This window comes from Oncorhynchus mykiss, chromosome 8, assembly GCF_013265735.2.
Source record: "Oncorhynchus mykiss isolate Arlee chromosome 8, USDA_OmykA_1.1, whole genome shotgun sequence".
In the NCBI taxonomy this organism is placed as follows: Eukaryota; Metazoa; Chordata; class Actinopteri; order Salmoniformes; family Salmonidae; genus Oncorhynchus; species Oncorhynchus mykiss.
Genome location: NC_048572.1, coordinates 30,166,759 through 30,191,552, shown reverse-complemented (window position 1 = coordinate 30,191,552; position 24,794 = coordinate 30,166,759). Strand labels below are relative to the sequence as shown.

General features: G+C 45.0%; 1 protein-coding gene and 1 pseudogene across 1 annotated transcript; both read right to left on the bottom strand.

The window, feature by feature from the left end:
- Positions 1 to 581: 581 nt before the first annotated feature.
- Positions 582 to 15,814, bottom strand: LOC110529767 (calmodulin-1). The gene is made up of 6 exons (XM_036985253.1): positions 15,682 to 15,814; positions 10,952 to 10,982; positions 9,973 to 10,116; positions 4,915 to 5,021; positions 4,195 to 4,330; positions 582 to 864 (listed from the first exon to the last, which is right to left on the bottom strand). Exons 1-6 carry the CDS (start codon positions 15,682 to 15,684, stop codon positions 836 to 838), a joined length of 450 nt encoding a protein of 149 aa, XP_036841148.1. The 5' UTR covers positions 15,685 to 15,814; the 3' UTR covers positions 582 to 835.
- Positions 15,815 to 18,223: 2,409 nt separating this feature from the next.
- Positions 18,224 to 23,432, bottom strand: LOC110529766 (annotated as a pseudogene).
- Between the last annotated feature and the right edge of the window lie 1,362 nt (positions 23,433 to 24,794).

Genomic DNA, 24,794 nt, shown 5'->3' with positions numbered 1-24,794 from the left:
CTCCGCCACACTCTTGTCCGAGTCGAGGAAACAGAAGAAAGAAATAACGTGAAGGCCAGTGAATCTCCCTTAACGTCAGAAAGAGGAAAACTCCATCTCAGCAAAAAAAAAAAACAAAGCTCCACCGTAAGACTTTTTATATCTCTCCTCTTCAGGGCAGGGACGCACAAATACCTAAGATGGCCGTCCAAATAACGTAAAAAAACACAAAAAAAAACACATGCCAAACATTTTGAAAATGTACTTTTATCTAACATACAAGTAAGTTCCATTCCACTTTCTGCTTGAATTATAAACCTATCCTTTCATATACCATATCACTAGGGTTCCTCCCCAAATACAAAAAAAACTGTACCAAACCAACGACACCATACCAACGACACCCCTGTGGAATCAGCACGCTCGGATTGGCTGGAGGGAGTGCTCCAGTCGCAAGCTGCATGCATGAAGAACAGGAAAGAGAGAGAGAGACAGAGAAAGAGAGATGGCCAGCCCAAACATCACCAGCAAATGGATGGAACTTGGCAGGGGTTCCAAATGCCTTGCTTCAGTTTGAAGGTAATTATTACAAGGTTGTTATATGCGTCTTTGAAGTACTGATGCTGAACTCATCTTATTTGGGGGGGGGGGTCACTAACCATATCATGCAGATATTTTTTGTAGATTTTTGTTTTCTCTGTGTAGATGGACAGAAGGATATTTTATTTTAACATTCAATTATTTTCTATACAGAAACAGTATGAATAAATGAACATTTTTTTTCCCAAGAGGTAAGTAAAACTTGTGATCTTTTTTTATCGTCTTCTACAAGGGGACAAGGCAGGTTGGCCGAGCTTCACTTTGCAGTCATCATCTGTACAAACTCTGTTGAAAGGAGAGAGAGAGAGACAGAGAGAAGAACACAAAGACAAAGATAAGTAACGTACTGTAGCTCATTAAGCCCCATTGGCAAAGCGCCAGGCGAGGCAGTCACCTGCTAAATTGTGAAACTGTTTATACATTTTTTTTAAAATCAAGCAGTGGAGGAACAGAATGCAAATCATTCTAATTAGGGTCCCGTTTCCAAACGGCTTTCATGTTCATCTCATTAAGCTTATTTGATTAAAACAAGTCACTGCACTGTGAAAACAACACAATGACGTCCAACCAAAATAAAGAGAAGGCTTTCAAACGCTTAGACTACATATGCTTTTTATGGCACAATGAGAGAGTGAGGAAGTAGGGCGCTTTCCAGCCAAGACATATGGACTGTTTATTGTGTCAACAGCTCCTTCTAAAAGAATGAGCGCAGTGTCTTGTGGGGAATAGGAGTGACAGTGGGTGAAGGGGAAGAGGGTAGAAAACTGGGTAGAAAACTGAAAATGATCGACGTCGACCATACCGGTCACTTATCGCAGGCATTTTGCTGATATCGTGAAGTTTAAATTAAATGCATTTTCTAATGCGGGTGATTGTTAATGGGACAATTGATGGATACAACCACCAAAATCTGTGGTGCACATTAATGTTAGAAACATTACAGGGCTGCTACAAGCCTGCTACAAGCCTGCTCCGGGGCTGCTACAAGCCTGCTCCGGGGCTGCTACAAGCCTGCTCCGGGGCTGCTACAAGCCTGCTACGGGGCTGCTCCAGGGCTGCTACAAGCCTGCTCCGGGGCTGCTACAAGCCTGCTACAAGCCTGCTCCGGGGCTGCTCCGGGGCTGCTACAAGCCTGCTACGGGGCTGCTCCAAGCCTGCTACGGGGCTGCTACAAGCCTGCTACGGGGCTGCTACAAGCCTGCTACGGGGCTGCTACAAGCCTGCTCCGGGGCTGCTACAAGCCTGCTTCGGGGCTGCTACAAGCCTGCTACGGGGCTGCTACAAGCCTGCTCCGGGGCTGCTACAAGCCTGCTACAAGCCTGCTCCGGGGCTGCTACAAGCCTGCTCCGGGGCTGCTTACAAGCCTGCTCCGGGGCTGCGACAAGCCTGCTCCGGGGCTGCTTACAAGCCTGCTCCGGGGCTGCTACAAGCCTGCTCCGGGGCTGCTTACAAGCCTGCTCCTGGGCTGCTCCAAGCCTGCTCCGGGGCTGCTACAAGCCTGCTACAAGCCTGCTCCGGGGCTGCTTACAAGCCTGCTCCGGGGCTGCTTACAAGCCTGCTCCGGGGCTGCTTACAAGCCTGCTCCGGGGCTGCTTACAAGCCTGCTCCGGGGCTGCTTACAAGCCTGCTCCGGGGCTGCTTACAAGCCTGCTCCGGAGCTGCTTACAAGCCTGCTCCGGAGCTGCTTACAAGCCTGCTCTGGGGCTGCTACAAGCCTGCTACAGGGCTGCTACAAGCCTGCTACAGGGCTGCATAACCAGTAGTAACCACTACTGCTACATGTAGCTGGCTATACCTCTAACATGTCTGTTACATGCCGATTACAGGGATAAGACTGACTGATGCCTGTACAGTGCCTTCAGAAAGTATTCATAGCCCTGGACTTATTCCACATTTTGTTCTGCAACAGCCGGAATAAAACAAAAGTCATATATATATATTTTTTTTACCCATCTACACACAATACCCCATAATGACAAAGTGAAATCATGTTTTTAGACATTTTTGAAAATGAAACAAATATCTCAATTACATAAGTATTCAATACTTTGTAGAAGCACATTTGGCGGCGATTACAGCTTTGCAGATCTGGATTTTCTCTCATTCTTCCTTGCAGATTTTCTCAAGCTCTGTTAAGTTAGATGGGGGGCAGAGTTGAACAGCAATCTTCAAGTCTTTCCACAGATTCTCAATGGGATTCAAGTCTGGGCTTTGGCTGGGCCACACAAGGGCTTTCACATTCTTGTTCTGAAGCCATTCCAGCGTTGCTTTGGCTGTATGCTTGGGGTCATTGTCCTATTGGAATGTAAATCTTTTCCCCAGTCTGTCATTTGCACTCTGAAGCAGGATCTCATCAAGGATTTGCCTGTATTTGGCTCCATTCATTGTCCCCCTCTATCCTTACCAGTCTCCCAGTCCCGACTGCTGAAAAGCATCCTCATAGCATGACGCTGCCACCACCATGCTTCACGGTAGGGATGGTGTTAGACGAGTGATGAGCTGTGCCTGGTTTTCTCCAGACATAGGGCTTTGCATTCAGGCCAGAGTTACATTTTTGTCTCATCAGACCACAGACTATTGTGCCTTATCATCTGTCTTTCATGTGCCTTCTTGCAAACACCAGGCATGCTGCCATGTGCCTTTTTCTCAGGAGTAGCATCCGTCTGGCCACTCTCCGATAAAGCCCAGATTAGTGAAGTGCTGTAGAGACTGTTGGCCTTCTGGCAGGTTCTCCAATCTCAGACAAGGAACTCTGTAGTTTTGTGGTCATTGGGCTCTTGGTCACCTCCCTGACTAAGATCCTTCTAGGTAGGTTGCTCAGTTTGTTTGGACGGCCAGCTCTAGGCAGAGTCTGGGAAGTTTCATATTTTTTCAATTTCCCAATGTTGAAGACCACTGTGCTCTTGGAAACTTTCAAGACAAAAAAAATGTTTTATACCTCAGATATATGCATCATCACAATTCTATCTTGGAGATCTACGGACAGTTCTTTGGACTTCAGGGTATAGTTTCTACTCTGACATGTCAACTGTGAGACCTTAAATAGACAGGTGCGTTTCTTTCTAAATCATGTCCAAACAATTGAATGAGCCACAAGTGGACTCCAATCAAGCTGTAGTGACGTCTCAAGGATGATCAAAGGAAATTGGATGCACCTGAGCTCAATTTTGAGTGTCACAGCAAAGTGGTATAAATACGTATGTAAATTTTATATATTTCCATATCAATACATTTGCCCCCCAAAACTTCTGGCTGAATTCAGGCTGTAACACAACAAAATAAGGAATAAATCAAGTGGTATGAATACTTTCTAAAGGCACTGTAGCTGGTTATGCCTGCTGTACAGGGTCATGTTCATTAGGTACCAATTGGAAGAAAACGTACTGAAACAGAGAGGGACTTCCTAGACTAATAAGAAACTAATTTCTGTTTTCCATGCAAAATGTTTTGAAACATTTTCCGTTTTGTGACCCAATGAACACTACCCAGAGCTAACCTGGAACAACTACTGTCCTCCTCTTACCTTCATAGTTCATCTCCGTTATATTAACCAATAATATCCACTGCCACATGTGGCTGGTTAAGCATACAGGGCTAGGTGGTCTGTCCTCTTACCTTCATAGTTGACCTGTCCGTCTCCGTCAATGTCTGCTTCTCTGATCATCTCGTCTACCTCCTCGTCTGTTAACTTCTCCCCCAGGTTTGTCATGACGTGACGGAGTTCTGCTGCGCTGATGTAGCCGTTTCCGTCCTGGAGACACAAGGGAAGAAATTCCATTGGGTGAGAATAGACGGAAAGGCATTCCCATTGGGGAGCAATCAGGACAAAAAAAAAAAAGAGACGCTAATCCCAATTGGACAATGATGAGTGGAGAGGTGAATCCCCATTAGGCAATGAACAGAGAATCAAATCCCCATTGGATGGTTAATGAGATATATATATATATATATATATATAGATATAGATATAGATATAGATAGAGAGATAGAGAGATAGATAGATAGATAGATATTCTTAGAAGAAAAGGGTTATTTGGCTGTCACCATAGGATAACTATTTTTGGTTCCAAGTAGAACCCTCTAGGGAAAGGGTTTTACCTGGAACCAAAAAGGGTTCTTCAAAGGGTTCTCCTATGGGGACAGCCGGAAACCCAGTTTAGCGCCTTTCTTTCTAAGAGTGCAGCATCACCATAACTGGCAGTTGAGACGGTGTGTTTATCAGAGGTGGATATATCTTATGAAAGACGACTGTTTACTAGTTCATTACAAAGCAAAATTGTCATTTGAGGATTACTCGCCGAGGATGTGTTAGATAGTAAACATGCAGTACTTTACCTTGTCGAATACCCTGAAGGCTTCACGGATCTCCTCCTCACTGTCTGTGTCCTTCATTTTTCTGGCCATCATGGTCAGGAACTCCGGGAAGTCAATGGTGCCATTGCCTGGATTGGAGATAGGAAACACCCGGTTTAGTTCATTATAACACCCGGTTTAGTTCATTATAACACCCGGTTTAGTTCATTGCAATGATATATATATATATAGAACTGTGTGTAAATTATAAAAAGGCTTTTTTGTTGACCAGCAATTCTTCATCATTCTATGATGATGAAAGACCCTGAAAAGCCTTTGTGAAATCACCTGTTATGTCCTTGCATACAACTCAATTCACTTCTATAAAAAGCAGTACACACTGGACAGTGTCCTAGTACTAGACTGGGTGTCTTTCCTCTATACCTCAGGGTAGCCCTGGGAGGAGGTTGTAGATGTCCAGCTACAGAGACCAGAGGAAGAGGGAGAATCCATCCTCAGACATCTCCTACTGTATGCTGGACAGGCCCCATAAAAATAAAAATCACCTCTCATCTGCCCTTGACAAAGGGCCTCGCTCTGCCTGGGGAGTCAGGGACCAGGGAGCCTGCCTCCTCCTCCACCTTGACATAGCCTCTAACCATCTCTAATCCTTCTCTCTAACCAGGCCTCACAGGATGTCTGGGTCACAGGGGGCTGCTGGGGGGAGGACGGCTCATAATAATGGCTGGAACGGAGTGAATGGAACGGCATCAAACACGTGGAAACCACGCGGTTAATGTGTTTGATACCGTTCCATTTATTCCAGCCATTACTATGAGCCCGTCCTCCCTAATTCAGGTGCCACCAGCCTCTTGTGGTGTGCGTTCATCTGTGGTGGGTGAATGGACGTTGGTGGCAGCCGTGGAATCTCTCCCACACAGCCTCTGACCAACAGTGAAATGGGTGGAGGATGGTCGGATGTTGGTGGCAGCGGTTAGATCCCAGCCCTTTTCCTGACATAGGCTCTAACCAGCCTATTCTATGGATGGACATACAGTACGTTGGTGTCAATGGTGGGATCTGGGATCAGATCCAGAACATGTAGCCTGTTAGGTTGGGATTACCCAGGGATTATAATGGTTCTCTACGGGGAGGGGGATAGGCTCTGAGATATACTACTGTACGAGGATTGTGTGTGTGTGTGTGTGTGTGGGTGGGGTGGGGGGTAGGGTTAGAATTGGGGTTAGGGAAAATAGGATTTTAATGGAAAACAATTTTAGGTCCCCACAAGGATAGTAAAACATATGCTGTGTGTGTGTGCAGTATGTGTATATGTGTGTGTGAATGTGTGTGTGAGTGCCTTTCAGCAAGAGAGGGAGCTGGGATGTGCTGGGGTGGCAGAGAGAGGGGGAAGGTCAGAGGAGAGGTCAGAGTACCCGCTGGATTAACCTCGTATGTAGTAGTAGTGTGTGTGTGTGTGTGTGTGTGTGTGTGTGTGTGTGTGTGTGTGTGTGTGTGTGTGTGTGTGTGTGTGTGTGTGTGTGTGTGTGTGTGTGGAGCGGAGGATGGGTGGGGCTGGTGGTACTGGGATTAACCAGGGAAGAGCAGATCTCCCTGTAAGCAGGGCTGTAACAACAGCAGAGTAGAGAGCATAATGCGATAAGGCAGATGGTGATCTAATGGCCGCGGGCTAGTGATCTCAGGACCTAACACACAGAGACACAAACAAACACGGAGACACACACAGAGACACAGAGAGAGAAAGACACAGCGACAGACGCACATAGACAGAAAGACGAGATACAGAGAGACGCATACAAACACACACACACTGTTGGCCGGGCCAGCAGCACAAGCACAGCAGCCATCAAAAAGAACACATGCCACTGGGGAGCCCCAATCAGAGAGCAGACAGCCTTTGTGTGTGTGTGTGTGTGTGTGTGATGAGCCCCTTTGCAGCCAGGCAGGGCCTGAAAACATACCACTGAAAGAACAATCCAGAGGAAGAGGAGGCCTGGAGTAATAAAGCAGCCTGATCACTAGCAACAGACAGCAGTTTCGGACGTTTGACAAGGTCCTGGGAACGTCGATATGCTTTCCTCGGCACTCACAAAAAAAAAAATACAAACGTGTATTTTGTACTGGGCTCGATCACGTGATGCTCGGAGCCGGAGCGTGCTGCTTAGTCTACTGGACAAACCGCAGTCTAAATGCTCTAGCATGCCGTGAGAATAGTTGGTCTTTGTTTTAAGCCTTCCCCGAAACACAGACCTAACCTTAAGCACTCGGGAATGAATACCTAAACTTAACCCTTTGAGTTGTTTCTGTTTTAACCCTGGAAGCAGGCGGAATTAACCCTGTAACCCCTCTGAAATACACGTTCAGCCATAACAAATGTGAAATTCAAAGGGGAACTATGGCTGTTTCTCAAAATGAATACTACCGTGCTCTGAGCACGCAAGTTGGAGCACGGAAGGGTCGGAGTAGGAGTCCAAATCAAAGTATGCGAAACGGGGCACATATCTCGAATACGTACTCTTTTTTGCACATATTTTTAAGCAAGCGTCGGCGGAAAGTATACACAGAAATATGACGCAACCTCGTAAACAAGCATTCTCTACAGCCTTCCTTCTTTTCACTCTCTCATTTAGGTTAGTATTGTGGAGTAATGTTCTGATCCAATGATCCATCCTCAGTTCTCAGCCATTAAACTCCGTAACTGTTTTAAAGTCCCCATTTGGCCTCATGGAAAGCTGCTTGCATCTTTGTAGTGACTGGGAGTATTGATACACCATCCAAAGTGTAAGTAATAACTTCACCATGCTCAAAGGGATATTCAATGTCTGTTTAGCTTAGTTTTTTTACCCATCTATCAATAGATACCCTTCTTTCCGAGACATTGGAAAACCTCCCTGGTCTTTGTGGTTGAATCTGTGTTGAAATTCACTGCTCCACTGAGGGACCTTACAGATAATTGTATGGGTGGGGTACAGAGATGAGGTAGTCATTCAAAAATAATGCTGAACACATGTTTACTCCTGAACTTATTTAGGCTTAACAAAGTGGTTGAATACTTATTGACTCGATTAATTTCAGCTTTTCATTTCTAATTCATTCGTAAATATGTCACAAACATAATTCCACTTTGACATCAGGGGTATTGTGTGTAACACAACATTTGGAAAAAGTCAAGGGGTGTGAATACTTTCTGAAGGCACTGTATGAAGTAAAATGTTTGCACTGTGTACATCTTGTTTCGTCTCTTTTGCCACTGGTTCTGACTGTAAGAAGGTTCCATGAATGGGTAAGTCCGATTCACATAGCTGGCTGATAATAATGAAGTAAATTGTTTGTTTTGCGTATATCTTGTTTTGTCTCTAGTCTTGCCATTGTCCTGGCTGGAAGAACGTTCAGTGAATGGGGAGGTGCAGCGTGAGGCAGCAGGGGGAATGCGAGTGCTTCTGAAATCTAATATTTGAAGCGTTCTCCACACTCTTGTCCTCACAAGGATGAACTCAAGAGAACGTCCTCGGAGAACGCACCCGGAGCATGAGAGTGTGGAGTCCTGTAGTATGCATAGAACCACCCGGTGAGATCTTTCTGCAGCGAGAGCTGGCTGTGACTCCAGGGCCCGACTCTGCCGGTCTTGAAGTACAGGAAGGAGAGAAGGAGTGGGTGGGAGAGATGGAGAGAGGGAGATGGAGGACAGGGAACGAGTGGGAGATGGTACGATTATACTGTATATAAGAGCCACTGCTGACGCAAACTATAGGAGGAAGACTCATTCTACGGTCTATGAGGACATTCATTCCTTAAGCTCGTACTATTTCCCCATAGCTTTTCCTAGGCAAGGCGGACCAGCCCCTAAAACAACATGCAAAATGTTCCATTGAAACCAATGAAGTCCAAATATTTTTCACACGGGGACAACAGAGATTGGTGGGGAGGGATCAAACCCGGAGAACCAATGATAGGGCAACACAAAACACCACTTCTGAGCCCAAACAAGAGACCTCCTCCTCTCTCAGAGACCAACAGCACACCTCTCTGGGGTAAAGCGAACCTCATTCTCTCCCTCGGGCATCCACTGCTTGTTTAGTAAATAAGCTGTGGCCCTGCTGTTGACATCCCTATGAGGGTACTGAATGTACAAAGGGGAGAGGAGAGATACTGAATGTACAGAGCGAAACGCAGATCAGAGGTTATGTAATTAGTTGTATTTTTCATTACTAGCTTCATCGCTGTCTGACCCAGATTGCCTAAACCAGAGCGAAAACGCTGTACAGATAACTAGACAGGACAGAGAACAGAGAGAGAGGCGGGGACTTTGGATAGATACAGCGTGCCGAGACAAACAGTGGTGAGATCGAGCAATATGTCTGCAATTGATAAGGTCCCATTTACCAAAACCCTTTACGCTGACAGGGCATCATCTTGGTATAGGTGGCCTTGCCTGGTCGCCTAGACGACTGACGGGTTTAATTTCCAACATCGTTAAGAGTCAAGGACACGGCCTCCTACCATGATCACTCTCATTCTCACTGCCTCAACGTGTGTCCCAAATGGCACCCCCTATGGGCCCTGGACAAATGTAGCGCACTGGAAAGGGAACAGAGTGTAATTTGGGATTAAACATCAAGAGTCGCAGTTGATTCAGCCATATCTATTTAATCAGGAGACAGTTGTGTTGATAAGTTGACAGGGGTCTTGAAGACTTGTCACTCACCATAGTGCTCTTAGTGCGAAAGCTGACACTGACAGTAATCTGCCTGGCCTTCAGGCAGGTAACAGTGAAGTCATAAGACACCGAGGGACTGTTTGACAGGCAGTGAGTGACTAAACTGCTGAAGGCACATTCCCAAACAATTGTATAGGCTAAACTCTAAAGGGGACAGACCGTGCTAAACCAATACGTGGAGATGAAAGCAGAATGCACTTGCACGGTCAGTTGATGGTGTGGAACTCACAATGACAGCAGGTTTCGTCGCCTTTTGATGACGCACGTGTTTGCCCAAGTTTCCCCCGTCTGAACGTCACTTCCCAAATTTTTGTTTTTAACCAATCGGGTGTGCCTAACCCAGCTTCATGTGTTTCACTCACCGTCGGCGTCGACCTCATTGATCATGTCCTGCAGCTCCGCCTCTGTGGGGTTCTGTCCCAGCGACCTCATCACGGTGCCCAGCTCTTTGGTCGTGATGGTGCCGTCGCCATCCTTGTCGAATAAGGAGAACGCCTCCTTGAACTCTGCGAGGACGGGGGGGGGGACGGGGGGGAGAATAAAAGGTGGGGTTACGTAAAGTCTCGATGGTGAAGTCAGTGTTTCCTACTGGTGGGTGGGTCACAGACTCAGTCAGGGCTTCTTGGGCTGTGGCTCAAGCTTTGGTTGTGGGATGGGTAACACTTTACAGTAGGATAGACTTAAGGGAGGTTGTAAAGGGTTTATATAGGCAGATAATTAGTAGTTTGTAAGACGTAGTTCAAGAGAGGCCTACAGCCAAAAGGTCTGTGTTTTAGGAGGTTTAGTGTAGACGTGATGGTGTTTGAGAACTTGTTCAAATCAATATACAGGCAGATCTAAGGGATTTTAATATTGAAGGGCCATAAGAAACCCCCCCCACCCCCCCAGAGTAAGATGTTTGAAGTATACTGCTGAAGACAAGACCGAATTAGCCTGGGACCCAGTAGCATTGGCTAATTAGCCACCCAGGGGTTTATAGATCTAACTGAGGAGAATAACAGAGTGTACTAGCTAGTTAGCGCTGGCCCAAATCACACACACATCAAATGAGAAGATGATATTTCATTCCACCTATTTCAGACAAGAACATGGCTGAAGTCAATGGACAGTGAAAGGATAAAGTCCTGTATTTTTCCCCTTGCAGTATGTTGTTCTATGTCGTCCGCGTTTGGCCGGGGTAGGCCGACGCTGAAAAAAATGATTTGTTCTTAACTGACTTGCCTAGTTAAATTAAGGTTAAATAAAAAAAATATATATATGTAATGTGTGTGTGTGTACTGTTCACGAATTAGTCAAACGTGTTAAACATGCTAGAGAGTGGGATTACTCAGTCGTTCCTACCTGCAATCTGTTCTTCTGTTAGTTGATCGGCCTGAGGGTCAAACATTGAGGGAGAAAAACAAACAAACAGTCATTCACTCAGTCGCTAAATCCCAAATACCAAACGACTTAGTCATGCTCTCCAGGCTGTCGCCTGCCTCCATGATTTCCCAACACCCCACAGTGAGGACGTTGTTCAGGGAAGAGACCCCCCCCACCCCCACCTTGTTCCAGAGACTACCTTGGGTCATTTTCAGTGGCCACAAACATGTTTTTGAATCAGAAAAAGAGTGCTCTCTCTTATTGGCCCACGGTCATGTACCACGTCTGTTTCTAAACGTTTTTCTTCCGACTGAACACTACCCAGGTAGAAGAACCTGTTCTGTGCCTACTGGCCCTGGCCTGCTGTTAGCTGAAAATGCTAAAACGGCTGTAGGGGTGTGTTCAGTTGATCTGGTCTCCCTGACTCCCTCCCAGCATGTTCCCTGTTCTCTGCTAGCCCTATTTAATGACTCTGGTGAGTCAGAGGCGCTTTAATGAGTGTGTATGTGTGTGTGTGTAATGACTTGGCAGCACTCCTACAATGGGCCCACAGATGGATGAAGTCTTGACACACACACACACACACAAGGGCTCAGGTTTCAAACAAATATTCACACACAGCAACAGCACCGTAGGTCTTATAACACTGGTGTGTGTGTGTGTGTGTGTAAATGGTAAATCCCGCGGTACCCTCCCAGATTGGCAAAACATGCTTATGATTACGGCAACAAACCACTGACGTAATGCTGAGTGCCTGCTGCTGGCAGGGGGGAAAACAGGAACACACACTAATTGGCATTTCCCTCTATGCCCTTCGTTTCCATCACCAGGTTTCCTGTGAATTAGTCACATAGCAACCAGTTCAGTTCTGTCCCAAAGCAGACCAGATATCCTACAGTACAGTAGATATGTGTAGGCTTTATAGACGTCTGTGTAACTACAACACCAAACACAGACCACGATAGTGTTGATTCTGTCTCAGTCAACCATATGAAATGGACATGTGCAAAGGCCACTCCTTATACCATAGTGTGTATGATGGGTGAGGTTCTTTCCTAGCGATAAGGTCTGTCGGTTAGGATATATCAGACGCAAAGTAATGGAGACGACCGGGGGAAGGCCTAGACCGCAAAATGACATGATTTCATTTTTTAGATGCTCTTTAAACCAGGCTGATAGCAAAATAGTCTCTACTTGGCTCCGGTGCTACATCGGTGGCCTTGGTTGATACGTCCAGTGTGATGGTTAACTTCACCAGGCTAAATTAAATTAGCTGACGTGATTCAATAAGCATCAGACAATAGCCTTTTCTCCCCTCTCCTCCTCCTTCTGGTCTCCCTGTTCCCTCCATCTGCGAGATTTGTGAAATGTCTGAGATAAATGATTTTACACTGACGGGTGGGGTTAATGAACGAATGGACAACGGCCACGGCCTCTCTTCCCGCCCTACAACTCATGTTTCTCTCGTCCCTCACTCCTGTTATCCTTCTTGCTCCTATTCCTCTCTCTCTGTCATCGGTCTCTTCTTCCCTCTGTGAAGGGCGGGGCATCAGGTAGGTACAGTGAAAGAACTCCTGTGGCTGTTTCCCAGACAGCTGGGCCTCACCGTGCTGCTGCGCGACCAGGCCTTCTCCAGCCCTTCCGTTCCCTTTGCATGACTGGGCCTCACAGTGCTGCTGCGCGACCAGGCCTTCTCCGGCCCTTCCTTTCCCTTGGCATCACTGGGGCTGCCTGGAACCAGGCCCACACTCCTAATACAGGCCTTTCCCCTCTGGGGCGCCCTCTCACTCTTGGCCAGTCTAGCTGGAAGGCAACAGGGGCTTGGTGGATGTAGCAACCTGCTGGTAGGCAGCACAGTACTACTGAATAAACACAACACAGAACCACTCCACCCGCCACACACACACACACACCCACACGTCTGTGCCCAGGAAACTCCCTCTGAGTCACTATTTCCTATGGTAGTGAGGGTGTTGTTGGGCAAGCATTCAGGCCAGCTTGAGAGAGAAGGGTGTGGGTGGAGGGGTTCCTGTCTGTTACAGGTTCTCTGGAATGAGTGGGACAACCACTCCCACTGACCAACCACAGCATGGGACGAGACAGGACTCATTAGTTCACTAGACAAATGACATTCTTTCTCTTCTCAAACATCACCAGGTAGCCTATTGTTCTGATGTTTGTTTTTAGGCTACACAACCGGAGTAGCTTACAGAAGAAACTAGTTTGGCTGGTCTCTGCTATGCAGTCCATCACTCTTCTTAAACATCCTTTACAAGGCAGGCAGGTATTATCCGAGCATCTCTAGTCTACATTTTTACAGGGTAGCCTACAATAGAGAGTAGGTGGCATCAGTAAGGCCCCTTATATGGACCTGCTTCCCCTAAAGTGTATGAATATGACTCATAACAAAGGAAACTCTTACTCTCCAGGGACACACTATATGTATGAGCACACAGACACACATTTGTACTGGGAAGCTTTTGAGCTCATATGTGTTGAATCCCTCTTCTCTTTCAGTCTGGACAAAAGATGAGAGGGGGGTGGGGTGGGGGGGGGCACGTCACCATCAACACCAGTCTAGGGCACCATATGGGCATGATTGGTGGGTTGAGTTTTGGGTTGTGTTCATTAGGACCCACAGTAAAATAAAATACACATTTTGCAACAGAAAACAAAAATGTGCATTTCTTATTGGATGAGCCCAGGTAGTTCCTCTTAGTTTTTCCACTCTGTTTGGTGCCTAATGAACACAACCCTGATAGCAGTTCACAGGTCGACTCATCCAGGCCAGGACCACCTGCCAAGCAGATAAATGATTCAATGCTCTGGATCAGATGTCTTCTAAGTTACCAAACATGCACCAGCAAACAAGGCTGGAACAGGATAGGGACAGGACGACTTACTTGATACTTCCATCTGAATAGAGATACAACTATTGAAGTGGAAACCGTGTATTATGTTGGGGTGTATGGTAGGCCTACACAGGGGCTTACTCACGGATTCAACTTTTCAAAAGGGCCGATGTGCAATGTATACTCCAACTACTACACTGGCGTGCAACATGAAACCTACCACATGCAGCAGTTCAATACCATATGGGATAGATGTGTGGTCGCACAGAGAAACATTTCTATTGCCTCCCCTAGTGCTATGAATGAGCCATAGGGCTGGTAATCAATAGATCATCAATATATTGATTGGGAGAGACGTTTCCCTTCAACACACCCGGCTTCATGACTTCCACTGGATGACTTTCTGTGACATCTGAGAGATGCTTTTTATATGAGTCAGAGGGGTTGGGTTAAATGTAGAATACGCATGTCGGGTTGGAATACGTTCAGTTGTGCAGCTGACTAGGTATCGCCCTTTCCCTTTCTATGCAATCGAATGAACTCAATTTCGACAGATGGAAATTGTGTGAGCTGTTGGACCGTTGACAGTTATACAAGTGTAAAGTTTGAAACACATTTGTGATTTAGCCTCACAATAATTCCCATGAAATATAACTTTGTTGCTGCTAAATGATGTAATAAGAATGACATTAAACATCAATCAAATACTTTATTCTGCATTTGAAGGAATAAAATAAAAAATAAAAAAAACAGCAGACCCAAGGCTGAACAGCTGTTGATGTTCTCGTCTAGGCTACCGAGTAGGTTTTTCTGTGACAGAGAGCTTCTGCGACTCGATGAAACGACAATCATCGCATTTGCATACCATTAAGAACGCAACAGACAACCTAAACAGGCGGCGTTACAGCGAGATAAACGGCGCTTGAAGGCGAAACTTTGTAACTACTGTACTGTAGAACACCAGAGGGCGGAATTGTATAAAATGTTTCAATTTTTCAGATTCCCCCATTTGAGGGAGACGGGCGATTTCAGTTGCGGATCACAGGCGATTTATTGCTGCAATTCGCATTATGGTTGGTCCCTCAGACAGAGCGCGATGATGCAACATGGAAAAATGCAGCTAATAGCGATCCATGGAATGGGTTCATTTTCCTCCAAATGGGATGAAACCTATTCGGTAGCATATAGGAGTTGATATAACTAGATTGCCCAGTAATAAAACGTGTTGAGACATGAAGCAGCATCATAGGTAAAAGGGCTTGTCAACTCTTTACGAGTGCAGCGTTACCCCATAATTTGCCAGTGCGCTTTCCTATTCCAGCCAACACACTATATACTCGGAAATGTAATCACTTTAGCTACAGAATTATGCTGTAATCGTCTAGCAACTTGCTAGTTATCCCAAAGCTATTAATCTGATTGAATGAATTAAATCTGCACCGTGCAGCGTCGAGCCAGCAACATGCCCCGATATAGCCATCGAGCCAACTACTATGCCGTAAGAATTGCGCAGTTATCGCGGAATCCCGCTCCATTTTGTGTTACATCCTGCTCATATACAACTCAGCGGTTATATCGCCCTAGAAAATGTTCCTCCAAATAGAATCAACTCGCCCTCGTAAGACTAAAGATGACATATCCCGTGTAATTATAGAACAGTTGCAAAACAGCAAGCTTTTTGATCACCCTAATTTAATTCCCGGCAAGATAAAATGCTGTAAACCAATATGAATGAAAAGCAAAATTGTGGATTTACCCATATCTTGACCCTCTTCCATTTCCCATTACATCGTGGCATTAAATGCATTGACAAATTATCTAAAAACGAATTTAAAAAAAAATATATATAATACATACCATGTTCGATGGATCTGGGCTGATTGTCTATGAACTAGAGAACGAGTGTGCTCGTTCCTTAGATGGAGTTTCCAGCGGGATGGAGGTGTGTCGCCGTGGTGGTGAGAATGGGGACTATGTATCCCTCCGCGACACTAGCCCAGCCTGCTCACTCACTTCCTTATTTCTTCAACTGGAGATATTGGCTAACCTTAAGCCCCTCCCGCTACAGGACGGAGACACGCCAATCACAGCACAGCTTGCCTCTACTGTAGCATACTGTAGTGCAGCAGGCATCGGGTGTATTCATTGCGCCAATTCTGTTGCAAAACGTTTCTTTAACGTAAGCAAACGCAACGGGGAGGAACCTACCTTTTATCCAATAAAACTCTAATTTTGCTGTTTGCGTCCGTTAGGAAACAGTTTCAGTAATTAATACACCCCTGCTGTGCACATCCCCCAATTCAATGATGATTTGCGCCATTGGCACAGGAGGCTGCTGAGGTGGAGGACGTTACTATGAGCCTGTCCTCCCCAATTAAGGTGCCACCAGCCTCCGGTGTAAGCATGGACAGATAGACAGTTCTCTCTGCTACCGCTCAGCAAGCCATACCGATGCACCAACTCAGACTATCTGCAACATTGCCCCTTTTAGCACTAACTCTATTGACTCAACACATACGCTTCTGCTGCTACTGTTTATTATCTATCCTGTTATCTAGTCACTTTATCCCTACCTACAGACAGTATATGTACATACAGTATCTACCTCAATTACCTCGTACCCCTGCTCATCGACTCTGTACTGGTACCCCGTGTATTTAGCCAAGTTATCGTTACTCATTGTGTACTTATTCCTCGTGTTATTATTTTTCAATTATTGCAAATGTTTTCTCGCTGCATTGTTGGGAAGGGCCCGTAAGTAAGCGTTTCGCTGTTAGTCTACACCTGTTGTTTACGAAGCATATGACACCTACATTTGATCTGTTAGCAGGTGCAACTCTCCATACACCGGGGGCAACAACAGCCAAGAACATTCTAAACACCATCAGGGTCATTGTAGATAGGCCCCTTTGTGTTATTTTTTACTATAGGCTATAAATCATAGGCACATCTCATCCAAGTCTAAATAACCATTTAGCTATAAATGTTTTCCTTCAGTAATAGATACCTGTGCCCATATTGGTTGACGAGCACTCAAGCATGAGGATAGATGATAGTCGAACCTCCAAACACCCTTTTATGTTATTTTGCTGCTAAATCATACTTTATCACCCTACAGTAAATATGTCAGTGAATAATAGAGACCTTCTTTCCGCATTAATATCATTTATGACCATCTATGATACTGTAGGGCCATAAAATCGAAGGGCCATAAAATCGAACTAAACTTAGATCTCTACTCTTAGCAGCACGGAACTTGGACATTGAACTATTTCACTGCAGCGGAAGGATACTACTGGTGTATGAAGACGCTACCTGGTTGACGCTGGAGAATTTTGCAACGCTGTTATGTGACGCTGCCTCTGATTGGTTTGAGCAGACCCGCAATATTACACACTATGTATGGGCCACAATTATTGGCTAGGTCGGATCTGCATTGCACCAGGCAGTAGTGCTTGATGGATATCCCATAAATATAACAAAGTTAAAACAAATGCGATTTCGGGCCGTCGCTTGTCCAAACGGCACATTTTAATCCTGTAGATTTTGTTCTACATGGGTATGTAATTATGGTTTACTGAAAGCTTTGGAAATGTTAGTATTTTGTGACAGAAGAGAGGATCTATCGGTCTGACATGCTGCTGAGACTCGATGCTGGGCGGTGCAAGTATTTTCATTGGATGATATGCAACCCACTAGAAAGTATTTCTAAATGCACGCGAAATTTAAGAGTGGAGCATGGTTGCGGTGGTGTAAACACATGTAATTGGGCTAAAGCTGCAACACTGCTCTCTAAATTTGATTTGAACAGTTTTGCCTTCACAACAGTATGTTGTATGTGTTGCTTTGATAAGGAGTTCATAAGGCTAAATATAAAAATGTTTTCAAGGAGAGCAATTTCAGGATTTAGCATAGGTTACAGTAGTTATTTAATTGGGTAAATGATTGGGTTCGATTGATGAAAACAAATATCCGATGTTATGCGATATTCGTTGTCCAATAACTGTGAATGGCCTATTCTCACGTCCAGTTTATTTTGTCAGTGCGATTATTATAAAAACACGCACTGTTGGCGCCACTTAGTGGTGAATGAGGATAATGCTTCTCCCTCTGGCCACAGAGAAATCCAGTTGCAAACCCAATCAGTTTCTGTCTGTCAGAACATTCAAGTATTTGAATAATCTATGAAGTCTTTAAGAAGTCTCTGCCTGCAACGGAGGTTGTTAAAGTCACCCTCAACACATTAGAAGTCAATGACAATGAAGAGGAGTCCAGATATGTCCAGGATCTTTGCCTCCTCAGTTGACTGAGACATCACTGAAAGGTCAACAGTGGGCCTGTCAATCAAATCTCAGTTCAATGGTAAAATTAGAATACATATGTACCAGAACATGGAAACAAGGTTAGCCTTTATTATTATTATATGACAGTCCCACATTACATATGTTTTATTAAACAGTAATAACCAGTAGTTATAACTACCAACAGTCTCTAATACCGGCATGCATGGTGTGGCTCAGACATCCTCAACAGATATTACCCTTGGCAGGCCAAATGGCTCATTACAATTCGCCCCTCCTTCCTCTCCCCTCCTTCCTATCCTGTCTCTCTGGCCCTACTATACGCCACGCTTGATTTCAAGTTTTCTTAGGGTTTGCTGAATGTGCTGCAATGTGCGCTGCGTTGCAGTTGAACTGCGTGACAGAGTTAATAAGGGGGATGACATGGAGAGTGATCAGGGCTGCGTGCGGCATTTTCACTCAATCCCAAAAGGAAACTGTATGGGCTAGCGAGCGTTCTGCTGAATACAAAGTTATACATGGCCCCACATCAAGAGGAATTAAATCGATGCTGCGTCTCTGCGTCTCACGTGTCAAATGAACTGCAGCTGCGCAACGGCACACAAAAAGCAGATTAATTTGTGCTCTTAAACTCAGTGTACTGGAAAAGGGGTGAACATAGGGGAGAATCACTGAAATGGGGATTGGAAATGAGTAGCTTCTGAGAGGCCCAGAAGGATTCGGAGGAGCTGATTTGTTCCAGTGTGTGCACGCACGTGTATAACATGTCTTTTTTCATATCAAAGCGATATACTACACTTCCTATTAAAACAGAGAGAAGTGATGTGAGGGACTATTTAGATGTGTGTCCGGGTGACTGTTTCTGGGGTGGCTCCTAAACGACGTCATGTGCGGGAGATACTGGAACATTCCTGTTATTAATGGAGGTCTTCTTTTAAGCAAAGAGAAAGAGGGAGCAAGATAGTAAGGAGAGATACAATAGTTTCAGCATCAGGACAATGGTTGCATCCTCCTCCTTTGTTCCGTTATTCTGTCTTGGGAATTAGACAGACCTCTGCAACCAAGAGGAATAGAGTGATATCCCTTAAGTGTGACTATGAAGAAACAGGGCATCTGTATAAACAGTATGTACAGTGCTGTCTGAAGTCTGAATACTACTGGAAGATGGTGATTGAGCGGAATAAATAAAACGGGATTCATTTACCGCAAAATAAACATAGAAAGATTGTTACTGGGGCTGATGAACCAGTTATGGAACCCAGACGTGGGTATGATGCAGACTGTATGCTATTGAACACTACTTCTACTCTAGCCTAGATTTGCAGGCTTCTCCAATGAAGACCAAACTTTAGGACAACTGACTACGTGACACTACCTGTACTAAACGGAGCACGGAGGGAAATGAGAGTAATCATACATGGAACGAGGAATAACAACACTTCTCTCCCATTCAAATTCTTGTATTTATCGTCAGAGTTCATGAAGTTAAAGTAGACAACTGGAAAGGAAGCCAAACGTAACATGCAACGAAATACATCAAAGCTCTCTCACACCGCGGACAGGGTACAGGTCAGGGGTTAAACGTCCGAGGTCCGGGGTTAGCGGTACAGGCCCTCCAGCGTACCCTCCGGCGTACCCTCCTGAAGTCCAAAGAGGACTTCTTGAAGTCTTCGTCGGTGACCTTCATTCTGCGCTCTCTCAGGGCCATGAGTCCTTCCTCGGTGCAGATCGCCTGGAGGAGGGGGAGAAAGAGAGGAGAAAGGTCAACTCAGGTCAGCCTCAAAATATCAGGGCCTGTATTCACAAATAGTCTTGGGAGTAGGAGTACTGATCTAGCATCAGTTTTGTATTTTATGTCATAATGAATAAGAATATATGGACACGGAAGACCTGATCCTAGACTTAACTCTCTCAGATCCATGACTTCAAGGAAGGAGGGAGGCATTCTGAAAGTAGCCAAAAAAGCCCCAGCATTGCTGGGAAGTAGGAGAATCCTTTCAGCATTTACCTTAAAAGAACTGCCGCTAGAGGGCAGCACAGTCAAGTCAAATATACTAAATCTGGTTTAGCTCGAGGCAGTTTGAGAATCATGTTTTCCCTAGAGTGGCTGCAAACATTCCTAAAGCCACACACCGAAAGCAGTTGAAACCCATGGAGGCCAACTCTTTTTTGGCAGGCAAGGGGCAACAGTGCTAGATAGGGGGACTACCCCACCTTAGTAGTGGTAATGCAGTGTTTTTTAAAACACTTTTTTGGGTAACTGTTTTGCCATGGCCTATGCTCTTATGAGTCTTCCCAATGACCATGCAGATAGACCAGGTACCCAGGTTGAGGACCACTGTGGTAGAGGAAACCCTGGACATCCATATCTTGATGTCAGCAACTGACAGGTCATCCTTGGCCAGGATCAGATCGTCCAGGGGGACGTCGTCGGCTACAGTCATCCTGCTGGCGTGGATGTTGAAGATCCTCCTCTTGGTCTTCTCATCAGGCAGAGGGAACTCTATCTTTCTGTCAGTACGACCTGGAAAAAAAACATAGGGAAGGGAGTGAGGGACATGGAATATCAAAGCGAGGGAATGGCCGTTCGGTTCTACTCATTCTGATTCTAGAACAGAATACTTATTGACATTGACTCAACACTGTGGGAAGAAAAGAAAGACGCCTTGCTCAAATGGCTTCAGTGAATGTTGTTTCCTTTGATCGGAGTCTTGTAAAGTGCTCTGAGAGCTCCATCCGTTGTTCGCTCAAGGTCAAGAGGTCAGTTCCACAGATGGAGCTCAGAAGGAGGAAATTAATCTGCATTCATTTTATAGGAGAATCTCGATCCTCAATATACACTTCAACTGAGGTCGTTTTATCCCTGTCTAAGAGTCCCGCTCTACCGGTCGATTTTAATATGATACACGATACAAAAATAGGCTCCAACTTTCAGATACTCATGAGAGAGAGAGCGTCTTACCAGGTCTGATGAATGCAGGGTCTAGGGTCTCTATCCTGTCGGGAGCCATGATCACCTTGACATCTCCTTTGGAGTCAAAACCGTCCAGCTGGTTGAGCAGCTCCAACATGGTCCTCTGGATCTCCCTCTCTCCTCCAGAGTCAGACTCATATCTACGCATGGAGAGAAAAACAACGTTTAGTCACACCTAAAGGGAAGAGAAACAGTAGTTGGCACATTCCCAAATCAACAAGTCAGATCCAGTAATTGTCAATATCTAAGAGGATTTGGTTGGTATAAGCAAAATGGTTCAACTTTCTCGAAACCTATCAGAGGGCAAGGTGGAGCTATTAATCAACCTTGCTATGCCTATTCCTATCATTTAAAGCTGCAATATGTAACCCTTGGGGCGGCCTGACCAAATTCACATAGAAACGTGTGTTATAGATCTGTAATTTTCAGTGAAAGTCTAAGAAGCGGTAGATCTGTTCTATGTGCGCTATTTTTATGCTTCCCAATCTTAAGTTTTTGTTTTTGCGTCTTTTAATTTCAGTTTTATACACCAGTTTTAAACAGCTGAAATTACAATATGTTTGGTTATGGGAAATATATTTAGATGGTATAATGACCATCTACACTATACTTGCTTGTTTTGTCACAAACTGAAATTAGGTGAACTACTAGAATTTTAGCAACCAGGAAATGGCAGAGTGATTTCTGCATAGTGCAGTCCAAATTCAGATTTTCCTGTTTCGTATCATATTGCACACAACAGCTGATAAAACACTTTAAAAGTGTAATTTCCTGATTGTATTTTCAACCAGCAACTATCTACACAAGGACCTTCTAATCAGCAGGTTTAAATGGGTGGAGTTTCAGTCACCAGGCAGTAAATTAGTTAATAGACCAATAAGAAAGAGTTCCAAACCTCTCTGCCAATAATAGCTTATTTTCAGTTTTCCCCTCCACACTCAGACCACTCCCAGACAGTCCTAGCAAAATTCTTGCTTGAGAAATAGCTATTTTTTTTGTGTGTGTGTGTGTGTGGGGGGGGGGGGGGGGGGGGGGGGGGGGGGGGGGGGGGGGGGGGGGGGGGGGAACTATTACAGTAAGGTACTTCATTGTTAAACAGAAATTAAAAATAAAAACTTCTGCATTGGGCCTTTAAGTGGCATATTTTAAGAACGTGGTTGTAGTAAGTACAGTTTACTGCCGATGGCGTCTATCTCGTCGATAAAGACGATAGATGGTGCGTGTTCCTCGGCCCACCCTGAACAGCTCTCGGACCAGCTTGGGCCTGTCTCCCTGGTACTTCTGGATCAGCTCTGAGCCAACCACACGCAGAAATGTAGCTGATGTCTGGTTGGCCACCGCCTTGGCCAGCAGGATCTTACCTAACACACAGAGAGAGGCACAGGCACACAAACATATTAGCAGAGATGCACAAACAGGCACAGGTATGCACGCACACACAGACAAACAACCTTGCACGAACCGCACCCGTATTAAGTAATATGGTCCTCTTTAGCTCAGTTGGTAGAGCATGGGGCATACAAAACCAGGATAGTTGGTTCGACTCCCGGGACCACCCAAGCGTAAAATGTATGCATGACTGTAAGTCCGTTAAATGACATATATTATGATATACATGTATATTATAATATGATTTCAATGTATGTTTCCCTGTCCACACTGCTCGGCGCTAAGCATGTCTCAGGGATTATGTACATTGTTTTGATATTTGTTATTATGTATTTATGGTTTAGTTCATGTCCATCTAGCTCACCAGTGCCAGGTGCTCCGTAGAGGATGACTCCTTTAGAGGGCTTGATGCCCATCTCCTCATAGTACTCAGGGTGGGTGAGGGGCAGCTCCACGGACTCCTACAGAACAACAGCGTCACAGTCGGAAGCAGACTGAATTATTTCAGGAAAACAGTCCTAATGTTGGAAAGAAAACAGCCGTACGTTGTCCCCCAGAGTCACGTTTGTTTATTTTGCAAGCTATAGCACACAATATTTGACATAAAGTAGGTTTTTAAAAAAGGACCATAGAGTTCTGTATGCTTCCGTGTTTTCTTTTTTGCCAAGGAAAATCTGGAATCACGATACCGGTATCCTAACAAACAGGCTGTCCAGAGTGTCCAGAGAGTCTAGTATAGGCTAGGTACATAACGTGGTACTCATCTCATTTCGGATAAAATGCTTAAAATACTCACTAAGCAGTTACAAGGTATGACGTTTAGTGGAGTCCTCTTCTTGTACCTTGATCTCCTGGATCTGGCTGTCCTGTCCTCCTATGTCAGCGCAGGTCTCCTGAGGGGCCTTCTCCACCTTCCTCACCGTGACCAGGGGGATCAGTGTCATCCATCAGGACACCAATCACGGCATGGACCTAGAGGACAGACACGGATCAGAGAATAGGGACAGAGTCAGTCAACGTCACTCACTACTCAACCCAAACATAATAATAAATACTTTTCCCACCAAACTAATGAAATTTGCCTTGGACACATTGTTGTCATTTAGCAGACGCTCGTATCCACAGTTAGTGCTTAAAACCTATACCCTTTTCACACTATTGTGGCCACCGAACCAAACTATGCCGATTCAGATGTTTTTTTCCACATTGTCCTTTTCAGTACGTTTCCAGCAACTATGCTGGATGCATAACCACGCCAGCCCAGTACAGCTCGGTTTGACTCGGCTCAGTAGTGCAAAATGCCCTATAAAATATGTATTGTGTAGCTTGTGGTTGAGTAGTATAGAGCACATAAAGGTAACTGTCAAAATAAAAGGAAACACTTGAGTAAATGAAGGATACAAATATATTGAAAGCAGATGCTTCCACACAGGTGTGGTTCCTTAGTTAATTAAGAAATTAACATCCCATCATGCTGAGGGTCATGTATAAAAATGCCCAGTTGCCCATTATTTTGTCTACAATGGCTAGAAGAGATCTCAGTGACTTTGAAAGGGGGCCTCAAAGGAGCCTCGTGGGTTTAAAGGGTGTGTGTGTCTCAGTCACCAGATCTCAACCCAATTGAACACTTATGGGAGATTATGGAGTAGCGCCTGAGATAGTGTTTTCTACCACCATCAACAAAACACCAAATTATGTAATTTCTCGTGGAAGAATGGTGTAAGATCCCTCCGATAGAGTTCCAGACACTTGTAGAATCTATGCCAAGATGCATTGAAGCTGTTCTGGTCGTGGCGGCCCAACGCCCTATTAAGACACTATGTTGGTGTTTCCTTTATTTTGGCAGTTACGTGTATATATTTCAGTACCTTGCGGTTGAGTAGTACGTAACAGCTATATGTCAGTACCTTGGGGTTGAGTAGTACATAGTTCTGAGCGATTAACCAACATTTCAGTTATTTTTTAAATATATATATTTTTAACTAATTGACCGAAGTCGGCTCAATTATTTGAATTCCATTTCGTTCCTTTTTTTTCTGGGAGCTTAATGCGCACAATGTGCAGTTTCTCTAGAGATAAATCAGATCAAGCCCGAACTGTGCGATGTAGTAAGGAGTAACCAACAGGCCAATATTCAACATAGTTTAGCGCAGAAAACTTGGTAAATGACAACAACCATAATGTATCGCACGCCTACTAGTCCGGCCTGTGTGTTTCTTTGAAGCCCGCTATGTTAGGTTAGTGTGGGACAGAGAAAGAAGACAAGAGGGATAGAGAGCAGTTGCTTCCCAAGGTATCTCTACTTG